Raw genomic sequence first — 25,409 nt, forward strand, 5'->3', positions numbered from 1 at the left:
CCGAGCTCTCGTAAGCAGAGATGGTATGCCCACCACTTGGGCAAAACTAATGGAAGCATCGCGAGTCTTCGCGAGAAATGAAAAACAGATTGCCCAAGATAGGGCAAGAGAAAGAGCGCATCAGGCTGAATCACCGCGCAGCAAAGAGAAGAGGGCCAAACAGAACTCTGTATGGTCCAGGTTGCAACCAACAAGTTTTTCTTTCGCAGAAAAGCAAACGCAACCAAGCTCACCCCAGCCCCAAAAAGATGTTCGTAATCGCGGGGAGGGTGACAAGAGGGAGGGCGGCAGAGATCCTAGCAGACCTCTGCCAAGAATATGGACTCCCCTCACTAAAACACCTGCACAGGTGTTAAGTACTGAGAATGTCCAATTCAAGCCCCCCAAGCAACTACACTACAAGGGACCGCAAAACAGTGGCAAATATTGTGAATTTCACAGGTCCCCGGGCCACAACACCGACGCATGCCATCATCTAAAGGATGCGATCGAGAAGGATGTAAAATCAGGCAGACTGGCTCACTTGGTGAAAAACCCAAGAATAGAAGATGAGCAACCGGAAGGAGCCTCTGCCAGCAAGAAATATAAAAGAATCTGTGTGGCTGAGGGGGGACGACAAGGGCAGACGTCAAAAAAGAGAAACGCGCAAATCCATGGAGATTGGCGCGAGCAGCAAGTAATCTTCCCAAGAATCAGGGGAGGCCCTTCAATCAGCAGCCCTCTCGTCATCACCACACACATTGCTCATTACGAAGTGTCAAAGGTCCTGGTGGACACTGGAAGCGAATATGACATTATGTATGAGCAATGTTTCAGAAAGTTAGACCCGGCAGACCAAGCGCGGCTCGAGATGGTGAACACACCAATCTGTGGTGTTTCAAATGAAATCATCCATCCCCTAGGTCAAATTCAGTTTGAACTAACTATGGGGGATGATGAGCACAAGCGAGCCGAAGTGGTCAACTTCTTGGTCTTGCCCACCACGTCATGCCACAATATGATCCTGGGTAGGGGAACGATTGCCCAATTTAATGCTATACCGTCGCCAGCGCACGGCGCATTGGGGTTCCCTACACCAACAGGCGTAACATTTGTTTACCGCGATCATTTGTGCGCAGTGACAAGTACGCCGCGGGAAGGGAGAATGAAACTTCCAATGGTGGACAATGCGCCAGAGAAGTGGATTTTAAACCCAAAATTCCCAGAGCAAACGGTCACAATTGGCGCTACCATTTCAGACGAAACGAGATTGAGAATGAAAAGGTTGCTCACAAAATACACGTCGGTCTTCGCGTGGCAACACTCCGACATGACTGGGGTCCCGCGAGACTTGGCGCAACATTCTCTTAACACGTTCAAGTCGGTGGAGCCAATTGCTCAGAAAAAGAGAATCATGGGGGATGAAAAGGCGAAGGCCATGAATGAGCAAGTTGAGGACCTGTTGCGCGCAAACATCATCCGCCCGATCCGATACCAGACGTGGGTAGCCAATCCTGTGATGGTAAAGAAAAGCAACGGGTCATGGAGGATGTGTATTGACTTCAAGGACCTCAACAAAGCATGTCCGAAAGACTGTTACCCCCTCCCAAACATCGACGCAAAGGTGGACTCCGTGGCGCCATTCAAGCTCAAATGTTTCCTGGATGCCTACAAAGGCTATCACCAGATTCAAATGGCACCACAAGACGAAGACAAGACTGCCTTCAGAACCGACAAGGGTGTTTTTTATTACACAAAAATGCCCTTTGGTTTAAAGAATGCGGGCGCCACTTATCAGAGACTTATGGATTCGGTTTTCAGTGAACAACTCGGAAGAAATCTAGAAGTCTACGTTGATGATTTGGTGATCAAGAGCAGGGAGGAGAGACAAATGCTCAAAGACATCGAGGAAACTCTTCAGCGCTTAACGGAAGTCAACATGAAGCTCAACCCGAGCAAATGTACTTTCGGCGCGGAAGAGGGGAAATTTCTTGGTGTAATGGTCACTAAGGATGGTTTCAAGGTGAACCCTGAAAAGGTGGAAGCCATCCTTGACATGCCTTCACCATCCACCATGAAAGAGGTTCAGAAGCTGAATGGTAGATTGGTGTCAATCAACAGGTTCCTAGCGAACCACGCCAGCAAATCTACTCCATTCGTTAACACATTGAGGAACTGCTTGAAGAAGAGCCAATTCAAGTGGACGCCTGAGGCCGAGCAAGCTTTCAGTGAGATAAAAGAATGTCTCATAAAGCTGCCCGCGCTCACAGCTCCACTTCCTGGCGAAACCCTTACATTGTACTTGTCAGCTGGAGACCGCGCCATCGGCGCAGTATTATTGGTGGATCGCAAGGGGATCCAAACGCCAATATACTATGTGAGTCGGGTGCTGACAGACCCTGAGACGCGCTATTCCATCATGGAAAAGTTAGTTTTGTCACTAACACACGCGTCGCGCAAGCTTCATAGATACTTCAATGGTCATCCTATTGAAGTTCTGACAGGTTACAACATCCAGCAATTCTTGCGACGCCCCGCGCTCTCCGGAAGGCTGACAAAGTGGGCGCTGGAATTAGGTGAACACACGATCACCTATAAGCCCCGTCCAGCAATAAAGGGTCAAGTTTTAGCGGATTTCATCACGGAAATCCCAGAGGGAAAGATTGAAGAAGCTCAGCGCGAGGTAGACCCTCCGCGAGCAAATGATGAAGAAGATGTTTGGAGGCTATTCACTGATGGAGCCTCCAACAGCGAAGGGTCCGGCGCAGGCCTCAAACTGGTGGACCCTGATAATCATGAATATACTTATGCTATTAAGTTGGACTTCAAGAGTACCAACAATGAGGCTGAGTATGAAGCCCTGCTGGCTGGTCTGCGCATTGCGCGCAAGTTTGGAGTTAAAAGGCTAGAGGCCCATGTTGATTCTTACTTGGTAGCTGCACAGGTCAATGGCTTTTATGATGCCAATGAGAACACCATGCCTCTATATCTAGAGCAGGCAAAAAAGCTCGTTGAGCAGTTTGACTTCTTCAAAATCATACACATCCCGCGCAGCGAAAACAAGTCCGCTGACGCGCTGAGTAAGATGGCATCAACTAATTTTGATCACTTTGGCAAAGATGTCAGGGTGGAAGTGATGAGCAACCCGTCAGTGCAAACGCAATCTGTCCTTGTAATTCATACAACCCCTTCATCCTGGATAACTCCAATAATGGAATTCCTGAAGGAGGGGAAGTTACCGGACGATCGCGCACAGGCGAGAAAGATAAGACACAAGGCGCAGAACTATAAACTGCTTGATGGTACATTATATCGACGCTCTTATCTTGGACCGCTCATGAAATGCCTGGATGCTGAAGAAGCAAGCTATGTGATTAGGGAGATTCACGAAGGAATCTGCGGAATACACGCTGGCCCGCGCATGGTGGTTGCCAAGGCAATGAGCTCAGGCTACTATTGGCCGGGCATGTACTTGGATGCGCTAAAAGAAATCCAAAAATGCAAGGCATGTCAGAGCTACGCGCCAAACACCATGCGGCCAAAGAACAATTTGATTCCAGTGACCTCCGCATGGCCTTTCCACAAATGGGCCATTGATATTGTGGGGCCCCTGCCGCAAGCGCAAGGGCGAGTGAAATTTTTGGTAGCGGCGGTAGACTATTTCACAAAATGGGTTGAAGCCAAGCCACTAGCAAAAATCACAGCTGAGGCGATAAAGCAATTTATCTGGAGCCACATCATTTGCCGTTTTGGCCTTCCTATGGAAATTGTGAGTGACAATGGCAAACAATTCACTGACAGGAAGATATCCAGCTGGCTCAAAGAATTGCACATCAACCAAATCTTCACTTCGGTCTACCACCCTCAGGGGAATGGCCAAGTGGAGCGCGCGAATCAAAGTTTGTTAAATGGGCTGAAGAAAAGGTTGGAGTGAGAATCCCATTCTTGGGTCGAAGAGTTACCTAATGTCCTGTGGGCGCACAGGACATTAAGCAAAACTAGCAATGGCGAATCCCCGTTCAGCCTAACCTATGGGACAGAGGCTATGATCCCAGCAGAAATTGGGTACTCATGATGAGCAAGACTGATAACGAGCGCGAAAGAAGATTGGACCTCAACTTGCTTGAAGGCCGCAGAGAAGCGGCTATCATCAATGAAGCTAAGTACAAGAAAAAGCTGGAAAAATATTATAATCAGCGCGTTAAAGAATGCCACTTCAAGAAAAATGATTTTGTCCTTCGAAACAATGAAGCTAGCCGCGCAATACCCCCAGGAAAAATGTCCCCCAACTGGGAAGGACCTTATCAAATCTCAGAAGAATTGGGGAAAGGCGCTTACACTTTAAAAGATTTGAATGGAAAAAAGATACCGCGCGCGTGGAACGCAGCACAGCTTAGAAAATGCTTCATGTAAAAATTCAAATATGTAATCAAGGATTTTAAGCCATCATGAATGATGATTCGCGCTATCTTTCAATATTTGTTCTATTACCTTTGCATACATGTTTCACACTTCCTTTATTAATTTGGAGCAATATGACAACACTATATTGACTTCAAAACAAAATAAAACGAAGTAAAACATACATGCGCGAGCCTTAGCTCAAACACGTTAACGAGTCTTAACTCTAAAAACGTCAGGGCCTTAGCCCAAAACAAAGAGCCTTAGCTCAAAACACTCACAAACATCCATCTTACATCCCGCGCAGCCTGATCATAAAAATCCCTAAACACAACTAAGGCAAAGTACATGCCAAATCATAGTTGTTAAGGTCTCAGGTCGAGGTCGCGCGCGGAATCATAGTGGATATCTGAGTAACACATGCTGACATGTAATGGCTAAAACTCATAATTCCATATAAAAAACGCGCAAAAACGACGCGCAAAAAAGGAATAGTGAAAAGTCAGCGCGCGTGTCAGCATAAACAAGATACTGCGAAACCACTTACAAAATAGGACTATGGTTAAGTAAATAATTTCCTTACAACCTTGTTCTTATTTTAACGTGCAAGCATATCTTATATCTATACAAGCAAACATGAAGAGATGAATGGAAATGCGCAAGAAGTGAAAAAGGGAAAACAAATTTCATTCCATAGCATTGAAATTTACAAGTATGATGAGTTACAAATTACAAGTATAACAAAAAACAAAAAAAAAATTTAGAAAGATGAAGGGCTTCTCAAGTCTCCACGTCGACGTCAGTCACTTAATCACCCTCATCATCTCCCGCAGCATCTGGCGCGGCCCGCTCCTCATCTCCAAACTGACCATAGTCAAGTTCTTCCTCCTCAATGGAGTCTTCTATCACGACGGTCTCAGGAGCATATTCTTTCGCCGCGCCAGAGCCGCTGGCAGGGGCAACATCCCCCGCGCCACCATCATCGCCACCAGCCCCCTCGCATTCATCAAGCAACTTTTTTAGCGCGCCGAGGTCGGGCTGGTCAGCAAGCGCAGCAATCTGCAAATCAATAGAAAAGTATTGAGTACAAAACACTTGGAAAATTAATCAAGAAAAACTCATTAAGGTCAAGGTACCTGCACAAGGATGGGGATGGGAGTACTCATATACTTCTCCCCCACCGCGGCCATGTCCTCGCAGGCCGCGTCGCTCTTGTAAGGGTACTCGGATGGGTTCTTCTTCAACATACCATATTCATACCCATCCGTAAACCCTTCAGCTCGACCCACCAAGCGCGCGGCAGCGTTGCTGTCCATCACAAGGGCCTGAAACTCGCTAGAATATTTCATCGCCAAAGCGCAACGAGTCATGCCCTGTGACACCAGCCATTGGCGATCCTGCGCGAGGCCAGCAACAGACGTCTCGAGGGCAGGAACCTGGGAGTTTAATAACTCCACAGTTTCCTTGGTCTTTTTTAGCTCCTCTCTATCAGACGCTGCTGCCGCCAAAATTTCTTCTTTCTCCGCCTGCGCAGCATCAAGTGCTTCCTGGCTAGACGCTGCCGTCGCCAAGGCCTCATCTCTATCGGCCTGCGCGGCCGCCAAATACTTCTTCAGGCGCGCAACCTCGCTCTCCAGTGATGATTTCTCAGTGATATTCTGGACGATAGCTTGGTCACGCGCCTCCGCCTCCAGTTCCAAGTCACGCACTCTCCGCGCGTACTTGGCAACTTCGGCCTCCGCCACCTGCTGCTTCTCCCGCGCAGCTTGGAGCTCATGCCCGCGCTTAATAAAGGCGGTGTTGGCACTTGCTCGGTTTTCGCTGAGCTCCGCCTGGAGTTTCTCAGCTCGTGCGCGAGCATCAGAAAGGTTCCAGGCAGCCACCTTAGCCTCTTGCTGGGCTTCCACAAGAGCATCGCGTACTTTAATATAATCACGATGAAGCTCTTGGGAGGCAGAAAAGAAGGCCGACCCAGCGAAAATGTGATCGTTGAGCAAGTCAGCGCGGGTGCGCCCCTCCTGATACCTCCTTTCAGTAGAAGGCACGGCATGAGCCCAGAAGTCCTCGCATACACCCATGGATTGGAAGGAACTGTCTTCGTTAATATTCCATCTCGGGCGGTAAACGTGGTCACCTTCCTGCAAAACACAAGAAATGTTCTAAGTCATAAAAACATACTTATATGGAAGTACGGGCAGCGGAGCAACAAATTAAAACATACATGCGGGGATGAAGCAGAAAAGTCAGCGCCAGCCCCACCAGAAGTATGCGCTGCGAAGACTTGTGGCATCGCAGGGCTGGCACGGACTCCGAAGGAGTCTTCAGCTTGAGCTCCCTCATCCTCCTCATCTTCTTCAATCGGCCTCTTCTCCTGCGACCTGGAGGGCTCCAAACCAGCCTCGCGGAGAGGGCTGCGCGTAGGAGGAGGCGAGGGAGGTCTCGACGCCGCCAGTTCGGCGCGCAATACGGCTTCCTGCTCCTTTGTAATCCCAATAAGGGGAGACTCAACACTAGCAGGAGCAGGACCAGAACCAGCGGCGCCGGCAACGGCGCCAGGAGTGTCACCAGCAGCTTGTACGCCAGCTACAACTCCTATGAACAAATCAACAACAAAAAAGGGTTTATGATTTGATCAAAACAAAAAATTCAGAAGACAATGGCGCAAAACATACCTTCGCGCAATTCTGTTCGCGCGTTGAACATCGCCATAAAGTTCATTCTACCCTTTTCTGAGGGTAGAACAGGGGACTTCGAAGCAGCCCCCGGCGCAGCCTCAGCACTTTGTTGCGCCTGAGGCTGATCTGCTACCGTCGCCGGTCCTGCAAACATTCAAATGCGAAAAGATTTAATAATAATTCAATCAGAATTATGGGTAAGCAAAGTATACCTTTCGCAGGCGCGACACTGCTTCTCTCTTCAGCCGCGCGAAGGGAGGAGGTCACGCCACCATACCTCAAGTGGACAGGAGGTCTGCCCACTTTCACAGGCAGGGAAGCTAAAGAAACCTTGGTGGTAAACACCTGGGTTTCCTCAGGCCCCTTCGTTTGAGCATGGGGATGAGCGACAGGGGTGTCATCTTTCTTCTGTCTCTTACTGCCCCCTGCGCCAGATTTCCCTTTAGCTTTGCGCTTTAGTACGGGCGCCTCCTCTTCCTCCTCCTCCTCTTCCGCGAGCTCCAGCTCGTAGTTTTCGAGCGCATCTGCAAATACAAGCAACAGAACTGCTAATAAACTTTGGTATTCTAAAGGAATAAGCATAAGTGCGAAGGCTTACCAGGCGCGTCGCTATCAAAGTCAAATTCCAGATCCACAGGGATGAACATGTCATCGAAGCGATCTGGGAAGCCCACCTCCCCAGCGCCCAGCGGGACGGAGCCACCCTCCACTTGATCGTCGTAGGCGGCGTGGACAAACTCCTTGGTTACTGCGCAAAAACAAGACAAATAATATCAGCAAAGGCAAATTTTATTAGCGCGGAAATAAAGCAATGCGATAACTTACGCAAGCCGTCCACTTGGATGACAGGCTCCGCCGCGCTGTCGGCCCACAGCTTACTCATGCCGACCCCCACCAGCGCCTCCTCGCGAATTTTCTTGGCGGGGGATGGTTCGGCAGTCAGCTTCTTAACCCAGGCGCCGGTTGGGTTCTTAATAACATCCGCATCCGCGGGCGCAGAATCGATCGCGCGCATCGTCATGCGGATGGGAATTACACCATCCCTCATGTAGAGGAACCTCTCAGACTAGTCATGAAGGCTCTTGAATGACACGGTGCTGCACTTAACCTTCTGACTGCGAGGAATAAAGGAGATCCAAGAATCTTGGATCTTGGGCTTGTAAAAAAATTGAAAGCGACGAGGGGTGGGCTCCTCGCGCTGTGATTTGCACATGAACTCGAAATGAGTCATGCGCACAAGTCCAAATGGATGGACTTGGGATATATGTATCCCGAAAAACCGTAACACCGCGCCTACAAACCTTGTCATCGGAAGACGAAGGTTGCAGTGGGTGAAAAAATGGGTGTACAGTGAAATATAGTCGGGAGGCGGGTCCGCCGCCGTTTGCCCGGCCACAGGCAACATGCAGCCAAACACAGGGAGAAAACCCTGTGACGAGATGAGGCTGTCGAGGTCGGCCTGCTTCAGTTTGCAGGGGATTTCATTCCACCTTTTCGTGGCCTTGGTCCTCCCTACTTCTTCCGATGTGGTCTCAACAACCCTCTTCCCCTTGCCATTTTGCTTCAATGTCGACATCACCACAGATTTCACACGGCGTCTTCGAGAGGCAATAGAGGTGATGGAGGGGTTAGAGGAGTCTGAACTATCAGACATACAATAACAACAGCAACAGATAACAGGGTATTTGGAAGCAATAACCAGAAAATCGGAAAGATAGAAGCTTTGGAGTACACAACAATGAAGATGAAGATAAAAATTTTTCCTAAGGGCCTCCTTTTATAGGCCCAGGAGAGAGAAAAGTGGCAACTGATCGGATTTCACGCGCCCCCACTCGCAGGTGTAAGCCAACGAGGGCGCGGCACGTGTCCCTAACACTGTTGAGGGGACATAAAAACGTAACGGAACTGACACGGAGCAGAGACGCGCCCCCACTCGCAGGTGCAAACCAATGCGAGCGCGACACGTGTTCCAGACAGCTGTGCGAGGGGACATAAAAGGCAACTGTAGCACCTCGAGCACACGAAACGTCTGACACGTTTCCGGCGCACGTCACCACCAACCAACCACGTGTTTGGACCCTTCGTTTCAACCAAATGGATAGAACTTCGCGCAACGATGGAAACAACCAAGAAAACGACAAAACCCCATTACAAAGACCAAATCAGTAAGTCTAATATCTATCTTACCGCGCTAGCGCGAGATAAGACACACATTAGACTGGGGGGGCTTGAAGAGGTATGTACCCGCCTCAACACCGAGCAAGGCGGGTCAACCCACAAGATAAAGACATTATCAAGGCACAAAGCCAAAACCTATGCGCATGGCGCATACAAAACATGCTCAGGCATCATATGCCCAGGCACACATATGCTCGCGCATCACATACGCGCGCAGCGCATCAGCGCGCGGCGCATATCACATGCTCGTGCATATCATATTTGCGCATGAAATATCTGCGCGTGAGAATAAAGAGAAGACCTCGCGCATCCTCAGGATGGGCGCATATCACACATGCACATAATCAACCTCGTCCTTATCCAAATCAGGATTAGGGCAACCTTGATTGTGCACGTCAGACAACCTTCCAGAAGGCATCTTTTTAAGGAATAAGGATATGCTGATGTTGACAGCTGCCAAATGAAAGGTCGACAACTCAGCATGACACATGTGCTACCACGTGATTACAACCAACGAGAAAGCGCCAGGTGTCCCAGAGGACACGTGGCGCAGTGCGATTGGAGGAGGCCAACGAGGCTGAGCCCAATCAGTGGAAACCCTAGCACTATAAATACAACATCAACTCCACTTTGATGGGGACATTCATACTCAATCATTGACAGTTACAGGCAGTGATATCACATTCAATCATATTGAATTACATTCACTCACAGTCAGTTACAGAAAACACACAGTCACACAATCATACAGTATTCAGCTATTAAGCAATACTCTCCAGATTCCCTGACTCTCACATTATTATCTTCTCCACCATATACTTATTCTCACGCCGGAGGGTTACCCCAAAGAGGACCCCTCTGTCCCTTTCTGAGGGGTAAGTTAACGGCGTTGTTCATTTTGTAGGTGGAAGAACACAGATCCAGAAGAACCATCGGTGAAATAGTATAATCAAAACCCGAGGAAAGTAGATCTGCTACCAGTGAGTAGATCCACGTTTCTTCAACGAGTATATATGCCTAATTCGAGTTAGATATTGCCGATATTAAATAAGATTTTTCTTTATTTCTCAAGATTTTAACATAATGTTTGAAGAGTTTTGATTTATCTATGAATATTTTTGGTTATGAAGCAATGATATGTTTAATATTTGGCAGATTGGAAATAATCTCATCTTGTGTATTGGCAGTAATAACCACACCTTTAAAAATCACTACCATTGGTCCAACCTTTCAACTATTTTTGTCTCAATGACCATCCGTTAAAAAAACATTTAACGTCGTTAAGTTTTTTCCGAGTATCAAACCGATGTTTTAGTGCTTTTGATTGGAAGAAAGATATGAGTCGACAGTGTAAAACTTATCTCGAAACGGTGATCCAAACGACGAAACAGTGTTTTTTTCGGGTGTTTGAATTTCTTATTAACAAAAATGAAGCCATTGAATCACCGTTTCGAGAAAAGTTTATATCAGTCGACTCGTATCTTTCTTCTGATCAAAAGCCCTAAAACATCGAGTTTCAAAAAAACTTAATGGCGTTATGTTTTTTTAACGGAGGACCATTGAGACAAAAATAATTGAAAGGTTGGTAGTGATTTTTAAAGTTGAGATTATCGGCCAATACACAAAAGATAGATTTTTTATTTCCAATTTGTCTTAATATTTTGATTACAATAAGTTATTAATTTTTTTAATAACTAGTTAACTCTTAGAAAAATTGTAATCAATTTGAGTCTACCAATGCATATGTTTATTTATCTTTTTCAAGTGCACATGAATTCTATATATGTTTTTGTTTGGATGTATGATGCACATGTATTTTTTGTAAATTATACAAACAGATGACTCGACTTGTAGCATACATGCACATGTGCATCTCATAAATGTTTTAAATTACACATGTTTTTTGTTTTTTATATCTTTTTTTCTAAATCAACACCTTGTGCATTTAATATTGATGTTGGATGAGTGTCTGTATTTTTTCCGAACGACTAAATGTTACACTTTACATGGATTGAATTATAGACTTTATATTCTATGTTCTAACCATCTTACCACCTCACCAAAGTGAAAATGACAATTGCGAGTAAATTTAGTTTTATTATATAACAAAACCTTTTTAGTTTAAATTTATATATTTAAATTGAAAAAATAAATGTACCTCTTGATCAAAGGTGTGATTCTCAATTCGACTCATTTTATATACACATATTTTGGTTTTCACTAATAAAATATATTAGGGTTTTATCTATGTATACATATTTATTTGACAGAAATTTACGGTAACACTTTGTCAAGTACGTTGCCAAATAAAGTTTTGTCTGCTCATTTTTTCATAGATATTGGTGTGTGACTCGTTTAATCAAGGATAATGCCACACGTGGCATGCTTGGCCTCAAAATGGACACCCAATACGTTGAAAATAAAACAAAGTCACATAATGGCGTAATTTAAACCGGCTTAATATGTTTACATAATTTATTAGGCATTATTACACTAACCCTCTCCTTTGTACGAGCCAGACAATGATACATGTCTGAGTGAGCACAATGGACACAGCTTATATCCATTATTAAGCTTTTTATGCCCGATTGGAACTAACTAACCAATACAAGGGTGGCATGCGCCAACAAATTATTTAAAATTAAGAGCAAACATCCCATAATACTATTAAAACATTCAATTTTTTAAATACATGTTAAAAATAAGTAATTAGGCTATGCATTAACAGCTACACACAAAATTAATAAAATAATAAATTCAAAAATAATAAATAACTATGATAAAGTTATTACACCTTTTTATATAATATAATAATATGACATGACATGATGATAATAATGATGATATGCTATGATACAATATGATATGATATTAATTACTATAATTGAACGCTACGATATAACAATATTTAATTAAATTATAAACAGATTGCACGAATGGGTCTCGTGGTATGATCATATTGCAAATTTGGTCCACAAATTTTAAATATTACAAACTTAGTCTAAACATTTTGTGAAAGAATTGCATGTTTAGTCAACAATGTTAATCTCAATTAGTTTAAAAAAGTTATTTCATGTGCCTTTTTAATGAGTAATTGTTTTTTTTTTTCAACATTAGAACGTTAACAAAATGCTATTTCAAACTCCTAACGTTGATTTCATCACCTTCGATTATGCACAAAACCTTCAATTTTGCACTAACTGAAGGTGGCGAAGTCAACGTTCAAAAGCTAAAGTTTGAAAGAGTATTTTATAAGCATTACAATTCTTCCCTCTCTTTTCTTCTTCTTCTTCTGTTTTTTTCTTTTTAAAATACAATTACCCACGCATAAATGAAACATGACATAACTTTTCCATTAAAAACCATCTGAAAAGCTTAACTGTCATTCATATCAGGGACCAGTGTTGTAAAAACGTCAGGCGCTAGTCGGACAGTGGGGTATGAACTAGGGATTAATCTGGATTACTATTGATTAGTCTCGATTAACCAGATTGGAATTTATATGTAAATTTTCAAATATACATATATATTCCTAATTTAATGTATAAAATTCTCAATTTTGACTTATTTTGAAAAAATGGGGATTAATCGGCGGCAAGTCGGTGGGGGTGGTGACTAGCGATTAATCAGGAATCAATCAGCGCCTAGCGGTGTTGTAAAAAATCGCTAGTCGCAAGTCGAGCGGTGAGGTATGGACTAGCTATTAATCTGGATTAATCGAAATTAATTGGGATTAATTGAATTGGACTTTAATGTATAATTTTTAAGTTTTATATACACGCACACATTTTTATATGTAGTTTTCAGTTTTATACATACACAAACAAATTTTGGCCGGAAATTGGCTAGAATCTTACTGTAAACCACTGATTTTTGCCAGAATCTCGCCAGAAACCACTGATTTTTGTCGGAATATCGCCGAAAACCGCTGATTTTTGCCGAAATCTCGCCGGAAACCGCCGATTTTGGTCGGATTTGACCGTTGGCCAATTAACCCAAAATTAATCAGTGAAGTGGGGACTAGTGTTAATCGGCGCCTAGTCAGGCCTTTTGCAACACTGGACGCCTAGTTACGATTTTTACAACACTGACAAGGACTGTAATTTTTAAACTATCGGGACCAAACATGCAACATGATGAAACTACTTAGACCACTTATGCAATTATCTAATAACTACACAACATAGATTATTACTGCTGACGTGTCCAAACAAACTAGCATCTGGCGCACTATAGCGAGACAGGTGTCCGGCGTATTTAATCAAACACCACCTTCTTCCGCGTGTATTTAAAGCAATTGTGCGCCGATTGAAAGAATCTTCTGGAAATAGTGACACCTGAACCTGCAATTCATCAGGTAACTTATGGGTTTTGTAAAGGTTCAATTTTTATGGTTCAAGATTCAGTTTTTAAGGCTTTGGTTGTGTAAAGATTCAATTTTTATGGTGTTTTTGTGGTTCAAGATTCAGTTTTTGAGGTGTAAAGAATCAATTTTTATGCTGTTTTGTGGTTCAAGATTCAGTTTTTAAGGTTTTTGAGGTGTAAAGATTCAATTTTTATGGTGTTTTGTGGTTCAAGATTCAATTTTTAAGGTTTTTGAGGTATGAAATTACATGGGTTTTGTGTTCAAGATTCAATTTTGAAATGAGTTATTGATTTGGGTATTCCTGTAAGTAAATGTGTTTATTAATTTTTTTTTTTTTTTTTTGTGGTTCAAGATTCAGTTTTCATTTTTCAAGGCTTTGGTTGTGTAAATATTCAATTTTTATGGTGTTTTGTGGCTTAAGATTCAGTTTCTAAGGTTTTTGAGTTGTAAAGATTCAATTTTTATGGTGTTTTGTGGTTCAAGATTCAGTTTTTAAGGTTTTTGAGGTATGGAATTACGTTGGTATTGTGTTCAAGATTCAATTTTGAAATGAGTTCTTGATTTGAGTATTAATGTAAATTGTGTTGATTCATTTTTTTTTGTGGTTCAAGATTCAGTTTTTAAGGTTTTTGATGTGTAAAGATTCAATTTTTATGGTCTTTTGTGGTTCAAGATTCCTTTTTTAAGGGTTTTGAGGTATGAAATTTTGAAATGAGTTCTTGATTTGGGTATTTCTGTAAGTAAATGTGTTGATTATTTTTGTGGTTCAAGATTCAGTTTTTAGTGTTTTTGATTAATTTGAAAAATGTGAAATTGTAGTGAAAATGTGATTGTTGTTACTTGATTTGAATTATTATGTGTTTATTCAGGTTTTTGAAGTTGTTGAAACAAAGATGTGTAGGTTGATTGTAGGTTTGATGCTGTATTATGGTAGATCTGAGATTCTATCCCTAGGTGTTGATATTATTGAGTTTTGTGAATAATGTTAGTGTTAGAAGTTGTATCTCATCGAATTCAATTTTGAACAGTTAGATAGATGAATGATTAGATCCAGTGTTGCAAAAATCGGCCTAGGCGGCTGATTAATCCGCTCCTAGGCGCTAATTGGGCCCCAGGCGCCTCGATTTTGGCTTATCGGGGGGCTCTAGGCGCTACAAAATCGGTCCAAATTGCCCAACTCGGCCCTAGTCATCTAAGTTAGCCCAATATTGTCCAGAAGCTTTTTAGCGAAATCTGGCCCAACAAAATCGGCCCAAATACGCCTTTTGACCTACATGACTAGACCAAAAGTTTTTAAGTACTTGGGTTGTTATGTTAAAGGTTAAATGTTTGAATTTTGAACAATTTTCAAGTATTATATTCATATTGATGCGTATATATCTATACTTATATATAAATTAGAAAAATTAAATATAAAAATTCCAATCCAGTTAATCATGATTAGTTGTTCCGATTAATCCTAGGCGATACCTGACTGCCCGACTAGCGCCTAGCGATTTTGCAACACTGATTACATCTGAAATAAGAAGAGAGAGGTACAAGTACTCAATGCACATGTAACTGAAAGGTACAAGCGTAAAACGTAAGTAACTACTAACTGATAACTGACTATGCTCTAAAGCCTCTTGGTTAATGTACATGACATTTTGTTTCAGTGGGTTCAGTAGCTGTTAAGTTATCCAAGTTGTGCAATTTGTTATTATTAACTTTGGACATTTTGTGGGATGCCGGCGCAGCCACACGTTGCTACCTCTATGTACAAGAGGATGCCGTCTAAGGATGGTACAAATTCAGTTGATCTAGAAGATGATTCTGGTAAATATCTGATTATTTTTCATATTCTTCAGATTATGTATGGATAATGGATGTGTTCTCTTGTTTTGATAAAGTCATCATTAATAAGTTTGGCATTGCAAAACGTTTTCACAAATGCTATATATATATAATTTTTGACATTCAGAACTTTTGAGGACCATTTTGGGCCACTAAAAATAACCCTTCAAAATATTTAAAATAATAAAAAAAAGAAAAATTTTAAAAAGTAAACAATCAAAATGTTTATCTGGTATCCCGGTTTCCAAAAAGAAAAAACAGAGAGAAAACTCTTTTAACTGTACATATATGTATATTATCATTTAATCTCCTGTTACATAATATACACGTGTACATTATCGTTTATCTTAACTGTATATATGCGTATAAAAAATAGCATGTATGTACATACGTGCTTAAAATTGAAAAATAAGTATTATACACATATGTATAATTTAGGTAAACCAAGAATTATTGTTATTATTTTTTTAAACCAGGAATTGTACATGTGTATAAAAAATAGGACTGTTCAAAGGGTAAGACCCTACCCTTTTACCTAATACCCTACCCGGACCCTTTACCCTTTTAGGAAGAAATGTGGACCCGAGACCCTACCCTCTAAACAATAAAATAAAAGGGTCGGGTATAAATAAGGGTTTCAAGGGTACAACCCTTTACCCTTTAAAGCAGTAATCGTAGCTTATTTTCTGCATTTACTAGTTGCATATCTCATATATGACTTTAATATATGAATCCTAGAACAATTATACTTTCATTTAATAACACAGTAAACTCTAACTTCGAAAGTTTATCAACCATTTGAACCGATGCAAATAATATTCACATTCACAAATTATATGTAGAAAACAATACAGTGATTTTCATATATATGTATATATATATTTATGTTTCCAATCAGTAGTATGGCCTTGTATTTTTATTTTTCTTAGTAGTTGGGAAATTTATGATAAATCATATATAAAATACAAACCTCTCATACATTTCAGATTAATCGAGAATCTGATGTATATCTATCTAGAAACTAGTAAACAGGTCAAGAGTTTGAAAAAGGGTCGGACCCTTGAAACCCTTTTACCCTTTAAGGTGAAACTTAAATACCCTTACCCGACCCATATTATATATTCGGGTCTAATTAAGGGTTTTACGAGTCGGGTAAAAGGGTTTCAAGGGTCTGACCCTTATCTTGCTCACCCCTAATAAAAAACAGCGTGTATGTACATATATGTACATACGTGCTTAAAATTGAAAAATAAGTATTATACACATACGTATAATTTAAGAAAACCAAGAATTTTTTTTTGAAACCAGAATGCTTGATAAACGTTTTGGTTTTTTTTTTTACTTTTTTTTATTTTTGCGTTTTTTTGGCTTGTAATTTTTTTTTATTTTAGTATTATACATATATGTATAAATTAGCCAAACCGAGAAATTTTTTATTTTTTCTAAAACCGGTATGCTAGATAAACGTTTTGGTTTTTTTAATTTTTCTATTTTTGCATTTTTTTGGCTTTATAATTTTTTTTATTTTTTCTTAAGAGGGGTTTTTTTTGTGGTCCAAAATGGTTCTCAAAGTTCTCAATTTTCAAATGGTTCTCACACGATTCCAATCCTATATAAATATATTAAATATATATATATGCAAAAATTGTAGCTTCTTATTAATGCAAAAAATGTAAGCTTCTCATAAATGTCTTAAATAAATATATATAATGTGTCAATTTGATTCCTAATTGATCTTTACAATTATAATAATTTGGGGGATATGATGCTGAAATTCTTGTTTGTTATGTGTAGAATTTATGCAGGATGATATGGTTCAAGAGTATTCAGATCCACCTTTAAGGCGTTCTCTGCCTCATGTGCTTGTGGCAACCATGGTCTCTTTTTTATTTGGTTACCATCTCGGGTTCGTTCTCATTCTAGACATCTTTTGCTTTTATTTCCCACACATCTTTAAAAACAAATGTATGAGCATGCTTCTATATCAGTTCCAGAATAGAACCTCTAAATAGTTTGTTAATTCTAGTTTATTTGAGGTTTCTTTGCCAAAATGTGGTTTTTGAGGGTATTCATATTCACTCATAAAGGTAGTAAGATCATATTTATTGAACTAATTGATCGAGTAACTTGTACCTTGTGCATACATACTTAGCTAACTATGATATTATCTTAAGTTTAGTAGGGGGGGTGTCATATAGGCCTGTAAACGAACCTAACGTTTGGTGAACAATTGTGAACCTTTCGACAGAAAGTTCATTTATGTTCGTTTATTTAATAAATGAACGAACATGAAAAAATTCAGTTCATTTGAACGAACATGAACACATATGTTCGTTCGTTTACGTTTGTGAACTGTTCATCTATACTATCAACGAACTCAGGCTGGCAACTCCTGACCTGTTTTAAGACGCGATTAAACCTGTTTAATGAGGAAGTACACTATGTAATTTTATATTTTTCTAAAATAATTAAAATTTAGTAGGCTAGCCTCCACCGTTTCTCCTTCTTGGTACATGAAACACGCAAATGTGTTTAGACATGAGATATAAAGTCTTTAGCAGAGTTGTATTCATGTTTGATACTTGTGTTAATCACATCGTCAATGATATGTTAAAACACAATAAAACCCGCTTTGCCAACCCTTGAATGAACGAACACAAACGAACTTGAGTATGTTCATTTACTTTAGAAGTGAACAAGAAAACCCGTTGGCTTAGTTGTTCGTGTTTTTTCGTTTGCTCGGTTAAGTTAAAGAACGAACACGAAGATGCTTCGTATGTGTTCGTTCGGTTCGTTTACAAGCCTCAGGACTAGGGCTGGCAATCTTGACCCAAACCATTTCAAATGGGTCAATTTGGGTTGTTTTAAAAAGTATATGGGTTGGTTTAGGTCATAGATTTTAACTAAATGGGTCACTTGAAATTCCACCTTATTTTCGGGTCAAAATGGGTCGACATTTAAAGAAATGGGTCGATGTGGGCTAATGTCTTAAGGAAAAGTGGCAGGTTCGGGTCGATGTGGGTCGTTGTCCTCACTCACAAAAAAAAAACCCGACCCGTTTTGACCTGGACCCATTCCGACCCGGACCTGTTCTGTTGATGCTAACCCGTTTCGACCCAACCCAACCCATTTGCCACCCCTACTCAGGACATACAAAATTCAATTTCGTCATCCAATTTGGAGAATGCGAAGTCGACCCAATCGTACGTTCCCATTTATGTTTCATACCAGCTTTTAAATTCTGTATTCATACCCTCATCAATACATGTGATTTTTTTAAAAAAATGACATATATGATATCCATAAACCGTGTAAAGTTGCAAACAATGTAATATGAAGCTAAAGTTGTGCAAACTATGTTCTTATATGTGCAGGGTGGTAAATGAACCACTTGAAAGTATATCACATGATCTTGGTTTCAATGGGAACAGTTTGGCTGAAGGTATTGTTTTTACATCTTTTAATAGTTATCACCATATATCTTATTATTTGCATATAAACCATAAATCTTGAGCTTTTTAAATGTAAATGAAGGCCTGATAGTTAGTACGTGTCTTGGTGGCGCCTTTGTTGGATCTCTGTTCAGTGGTTGGATTGCTGACGAATTCGGCCGTCGCAGGACTTTTCAGCTGTGTGCCTTGCCTATGGTCATCGGTGCTGCTTGTAGGTAATAATAATAATAATAATAATAACAATTTAATTGATGTGTTTGACCATAATGAAAGTTACTAATGTAATGCCTTTTATAAGTAAATGCATATATAGTTAGTCTTATAGGAGATGCTAATAATTACTTGTTTCAGTGCAACAACCAATAATTTGGCAGGGATGCTAATTGGGAGGTTTGTTGTTGGACTCGGGCTAGGGATTGGTCCGCCTGTCGCGTCTCTCTATATCACAGAGGTTCAGTAGCACTATTTGTTTGTATTTTGGCGGGTTGGGTCTAAACGGGCGGGTCGACCCGGGACATTTTTGTCCGATTTTTTTGTAAACGATTAGCATGTCAAATCATCGTCTACCCTTTAAAATGACCGGACCCTGCTAAAAAAACAAAAAAAATTAAAATTTTGCTACAGTTGGTACATATAATAGTTATTAAATTCTCAAAAACATATAACACCATTCCAATGTATTTGGAATATAGACCGTGGGCGTGGTCAATTTTACAGTTAAGCACCAACCTCCAATACGTAAGTCCAATCGGGCTGGCTAACGGGTCAAAATAAGAAACTTAATTTTTTTTTTGAACGGCAAGAAACTAATCTTAATATTACTACATGAAAATAAAATTGCCAATAGACAAGGAAACATAAAACTAGGGGTGGCAAATGTGACCCATGGGTTGTAATAAAATGCATATAATGGGTCAGAATGGGTCAAGCTAAAAAAAAGAAAATGATTAAAACGGGTCAAAACGTGTTGACATTTCTTGAGGTTTTTTTCTTTTTTTTTAATGGAACGAGAAAAACGGAGGTAACTTTTTTAGTTTTTGATTTATATTTTGAGTTATGATTTTTTAATTATTCTTTTTGAATTTTTTAACGAGGGGTTTTTGAAATGGGTCAAAATGGGTTGAGATTTCAAAAACCCCTCACTAAAAAATTCAAAAAAAAAAAACATAACTTGAAATATAAATCAAACACTAAAAGTTTCCTCCGTTTTTCTAGTTACTAAAAAAAACTCAAGAAGTGTCAACCCGTTTTGACCCATATCAATCCTTTTCTTTTTTTAGTTTGACCCATTCTGACCCATTATATATACATTTTATTACAACCCATTCAACCCATGGGTCACATTTGCCACCGCTACATAAAACGTATTTTGGAATATAAGCAATTGAAGGATAACGGGTCAAGATAGGTAACATTTTGAGCATTAGAAACACATTTTGGATGAGTTCCATTCGCCTATTTGACCCGTTCCCTTATTAGCCACAATATTTATATGTTTTTTTCACAAACGGGCCATACATAACCCAAACAGGCCTATAATTGTTTTGTGATTTCTTGCAGGTTTCACCTGCTTCTGTGCGCGGTACTTACGGTAGTTTTATTCAAATTGCAACTTGTTTAGGGCTGTTGGGGGCTCTTTTAATAGGCATCCCTGTTAAAAGTATCCCAGGCTGGTAAGAAAATAACTAAAAGTATTATTATGCTTTTTATTATCTTAGAAAATTTGTATTTTTAAGTTCATCATTTGAATCTATGTGTACAGGTGGCGTGTTTGCTTTTGGTTATCTACGATACCATCTACAGTGCTTGCTTTTGCTATGATATTCTGTGCAGAAAGCCCACATTGGCTTTACAAGGTATGCTTTGATCTATTTTGTATTCATAGATTTTCTTTCTTTCATGTGTATGTGATTTAAGCATGTATATTTGTTAGAGGTATTAAAAAATAATGAAACCAAAAAGACGAGATTCGTACCATCTATATGGATACTGCTAGATTATATCTCTATATGTGTCAATAATAATATATGCATGTCTGTAGGGGTGCAAACTAGCCGAGCAAAGCCTAAGCCTCACAGTACTCAAGCTTGGCTTGTTAGGCTTTTCTAAAGCTTGAGTTTAGCTCGATTCAAGCATATGCTTTTGGGATCGAGCTCGGCTTGTATACAGAAATTGAAGCTCGAGATTGGCTTCGCTCAGCTCGAGCTAATTTGAGAAAAACTTAAAACGAGCCTAAGCTCGGCTTGAGCTCGTGCACGGTACCTTAAACGACCCAAAGCTTGACTTGAGCTTGGCTGTGCAGTGTGAAATTAATGCATGGAAGTCGAAAAGAGTTAAAACTTAAAAATACACAACGCTCGATGGGCCTAAACAATCTTCTCGTTCAAGGCTCGAGCTTGGGCTTGATAACTAAATGAGCTTTATTTGAGACTCGGGCTCGGTACGGCTTGGCTCGTTTCGAGTTTTTTACTAATCCAATCTCTAGCAGCTCGGCTCGTTTGGAACCCTACATGCGTGCGTGTGTACACAGCGTGTTACTTTCATTTAAATAATCACTATGTTCCGTTATGCATCAAACTGACCACATATTACTTGCATATTATATTATTATGTGCTCGTGTTTTTCAATGTGATTTTTCTCCAATGCTTCGTAGAGAGGAAGAAATACAGAAGCCGAGGTGGAGTTCCATAAACTTCTAGGACCTGCAAATGTAAGATCAGCAATGGCAGAGCTGTTGAATTCAGACAGAGGGGACGAAAATGACACCGTTAAGATTTTAGATCTGATTTACGGGCGTCATTTTAGAGGTAACTTTGAGTACCAAATTTTTATGCTTCACTTATTTATAAATACTAAACATAAAACGTAAAAATTAAATTATAGAGAATGCGTTATTGAAATAGTCAACGCCCTGCTTGCGGTGCGCGCATATAATGTATATAATATGTGTGGGCCATTGTGGGGGGGGGGGGGTTAAAATTTCTCCAATTTCGATGTTACTTTACTAATTTCGTGAAAATAACGTTAAAAGTGGCGGAAGGTTAATTATGAACCAACGACCGGTGTCCCGATGATTGAGTGCTATGTGCCTTATGTCCAAGGCTTGATGCAAAACTACTATCGAGCCGGGGGTCTCACCCGAAACAGCCTCTCTATTCCTATGGGGTAGAGGCAAGGCTGTCTACGTCTTACCCTCCTCAGACCCTACCATAGCTTTGTTATTTGTGGGATTTATTGAGTACGATGATGATGATGATGATGTCTTATTGAAATAGTCTCATTGAGTTGAAGTAAATTCAATGTAAAGCATATTCCAAGAATATGCTTAAACGCGTAAATGGTGTAAGTGTTCAGTACACCATACGTACACTGCATATTGCATTGTTATTTATTCGCTCCTTTTGCAGTTCTTTTTATTGGATCAACCTTGTTCGCTTTACAACAGCTATCAGGAATAAACGCCATATTCTATTTCTCTTCAACTGTATTTAGAAGTGCGGGAGTTTCTTCGAACCTTGCAAACGCCTTTGTCGGGATTGTCAACCTAGTTGGTAAATCATCTATCTATCATATTCTATCTAGTAATCAACATAATATTTTATTTTTTTTCAAATGATTGGATAGCATTTGTTTAATTTTTAACTTCTAAAATGTTTATGATTACATCGAAACAGAAGGCAAGCGGGCAACAAGCTGCGCCGCTACCCCCTTTTGAATTGCAAAACCCAATCTTTTTTTTTAAAATGATTTAAGAAATTAATATTCTTTCAGGATCTGTTGTTGCACTTGCGCTGATGGATAAACTTGGGAGGAAGGTTCTCCTTCTATGGAGCTTCTTTGGCATGGTAAAACTGGTTATAATAATAATAATAATAATAATAATAATAATAATAATAATAATAATAATAAGATAGTTCCAACACGTAAATCCAAACATTGCAGGCTTTAAGTGTGTTTGGATTTGCTTTTGTTGTTTGAAGTTGTAATAACGAGACATCATAAACTAGAATTTGGGCTCTACATAATGAGAACTGGATTATCTAAAAACCAGTATTGTGGTTTCAAGTTGATGTTAAAAAAAAAGAAACATTTAATAATAAACATAATAATAGTTACAATAATATATGTGGTTTCAAGTTGATTTTAAAAACTTAAAGAAGCATTTAATAATAATAATAATAATAACAATAGTTACAATAATATATAATAATAAGATGGTTAGTTCCAACACACAAATCCAAACATTGCAGGCTTTAAAACGCAAATCCAAACATCGTTAAATATTATTTTATATTGAACGGCACCGGTAAATATGATAACAATAATAAAGTATGTAAAACATTATGAAAATTTTATCTCATGTGCTTTATTGTTGCCCTTTTTTGTTATTATTTTAGGCTGTGTCTACGGTCTTTCAAGTAATTGCAGCAGGTTTCTCTTCAGCAGCATCGGAAACTGTTTATCTCTCTGTTGGCAGCATGCTAATGTAAGATTCTATATTTTTGCAAATATTATTAGTTTATATACTCTAAAAACTACTACAATAACTATTAATAATTGGCATCGAATATATAAACGCTTGATTTTTTTATATAAAGAAAATGTTGAATTTTTGCAGGTTTGTGTTTTCATTTGCTTGTGGAGCGGGTCCCGTTCCTGGTCTTCTTCTCTCAGAAATTTTCCCAAACCGAATAAGAGCAAAAGCCATGGCCTTCTGCATGTGTGTGCATTGGGTAAGACGCTTTTCACAGCTCTTATCTTATATGGTTTTAGTCAGGCATGTAAACAAACCGAATGTTCAGTGAATCTTCCGTGAACTATTCAGCAAGAAATTCACTTATGTTCGTTTGTGTTATTATCGAACGAACACACTCATTTTTAACGAGCTAACACGAACAAGAAAAACACCGTGCGTTCGTATTATTATCAAATGGACACTCATTTTTTTAATGATTTAGTTTTTCGTGTTTGATCGCTTGTTCATTTACATATCCCATTCGTGTTTGTTTGGTTCGTTTACAAGCGTAGTTTTTGTAGTGGTAGTAGCTAAACGGGCGGGTCAAACGGGTCATTTTTGTACGGGACGGGTTGAGCTGACCTAAAATACTTTTATTTCTTTCCCTTTCCGTAATATTGCTATTATTATAACCTGAAGTAGCCCTTTATTTTAGAGCAATTTCATATATACGCTTGAAAACTTGCATAATTTCTCGGTAAAAAAAATTATGTCAACTGTATGGCTATACCCATTCAGAGTAACCTTATTTTTTTTTAGTATTTACTCATTTCATTGAATGCAATTCATAATATACAAGTTTATAAGGGAAGAGTGTAAATGTCATAAATTTGAAAATGGGTTTATTTTGTTTATTTATTTATTTTTTTTGGTGAGGAAAAGATTATAATGTCAAGTTTTAAGGGGTATATGCAGTTACCCCTTTATTTTATTTACTATGTTGGATAAATATGATGAACTTTCAAGGGGCAAATATGGAATTTTGAGTTTTGTTTTTGTTTTTTTTTTAAGGATATGCATGAAGTTAATTCCTCAAGCAAACTCTGATTTTGGAGATTTTGCACATTAAAAATATAGTAGATGTCCTTCATCTCATTTTCCTCTTTGTGCTATTTATTTTTTAAAAAAAAAACTTTTGAGCATTTGGTCTAACATAAAGCTTAACCGAATCAACCCGTTTTACAAGTCATTTATTTGGCCTAACCAAAACTGATTACATAGCCTAATACATACAATTAGGGGTGCAAATGAGCCGAGCTGCTCGCGAGCTGCTTGATATCGGCTCATGAAAAGAGCTTAAACGAGCTCGAGCCTAAAAGAAAGCTCGTTTAAAAAAAGAGCCTGAGATTTACTTATCGAGCTCGAGCCGGCTTGCGAGCCTGAACGAGCTTGCCATTTATATATTTTTTATAAATGTATGTATTGATATATATAATTTTATGAAAACAACTAAATAACACATATTATTTTATATATAAAGTTATAATGAAAATAAATATACAAAAATAATTATAAATATATAAAAATTAATTAATAAATATTAAACGAGCCGAGCTCGAGCTAGAAAAATTACGAAACGAGCCGAGCTAGAGATTTATAAATAAAGATCGAAACGAGCTGAGCTTGAGCTCTGTATAAGTTAAACGAGCCGAGCTCGAGCGTTTGCACTCCTACATACAATGAACCGATGGTTAGAATAACAAAAGCCTAAAGTCTAACACACTAATGGCGGACCGAACCGAACCAATTTAATAATATTTTATGTTGGATTATTAGGTGTTCAATTTCATGGTGGGGCTACTATTCTTGCGTTTTCTGGAGATCATGGGCCCGCAGCTGCTGTACGCAATGCTGGGTACGTTTTGTTTGACGGGGGTGGCGTTTGTGAAACGAAACGTAATGGAAACAAAAGGAAAAACACTTCAAGAAATCGAGATCGCTCTTTTGCCGCAAGATTTGGTCAGCGTTTGACCATCTTGAATAACCGGGTTAAATAACATAGCCATAT

At 39.6% G+C, this 25,409-nt stretch overlaps 1 protein-coding gene across 1 annotated transcript; it reads left to right on the top strand.

Moving 5' to 3' along the window:
- The first annotated feature begins 15,247 nt into the window (after nt 1-15,247).
- Nucleotides 15,248-25,409, top strand: LOC143569161 (putative plastidic glucose transporter 2). The gene is made up of 13 exons (XM_077055139.1): nt 15,248-15,414; nt 17,227-17,338; nt 18,807-18,874; nt 18,967-19,099; nt 19,236-19,335; nt 20,445-20,557; nt 20,647-20,740; nt 21,539-21,692; nt 22,293-22,436; nt 22,657-22,730; nt 23,283-23,371; nt 23,504-23,618; nt 25,178-25,409. Exons 1-13 carry the CDS (start codon nt 15,324-15,326, stop codon nt 25,370-25,372), a joined length of 1,482 nt encoding a protein of 493 aa, XP_076911254.1. The 5' UTR covers nt 15,248-15,323; the 3' UTR covers nt 25,373-25,409.

The sequence above is a fragment of the Bidens hawaiensis genome, unplaced genomic scaffold (genome assembly GCF_021521415.1).
Source record: "Bidens hawaiensis isolate Kalapana, Puna unplaced genomic scaffold, B.hawaiensis_p1.1 tig00024419_1, whole genome shotgun sequence".
NCBI lineage: Eukaryota > Viridiplantae > Streptophyta > Magnoliopsida > Asterales > Asteraceae > Bidens > Bidens hawaiensis.

Coding starts and splice junctions, on each gene's coding strand:
- LOC143569161 (XM_077055139.1), top strand. CDS start 15,324: ATGCCGGCGCAGCCACACGTTGCTACCTCTATGTACAAGAGGATGCCG. Junction 19,100..19,235: donor GTCATCGGTGCTGCTTGTAG/GTAATAATAATA, acceptor TACTTGTTTCAG/TGCAACAACCAATAATTTGG. Junction 22,731..23,282: donor TATGGAGCTTCTTTGGCATG/GTAAAACTGGTT, acceptor TTATTATTTTAG/GCTGTGTCTACGGTCTTTCA.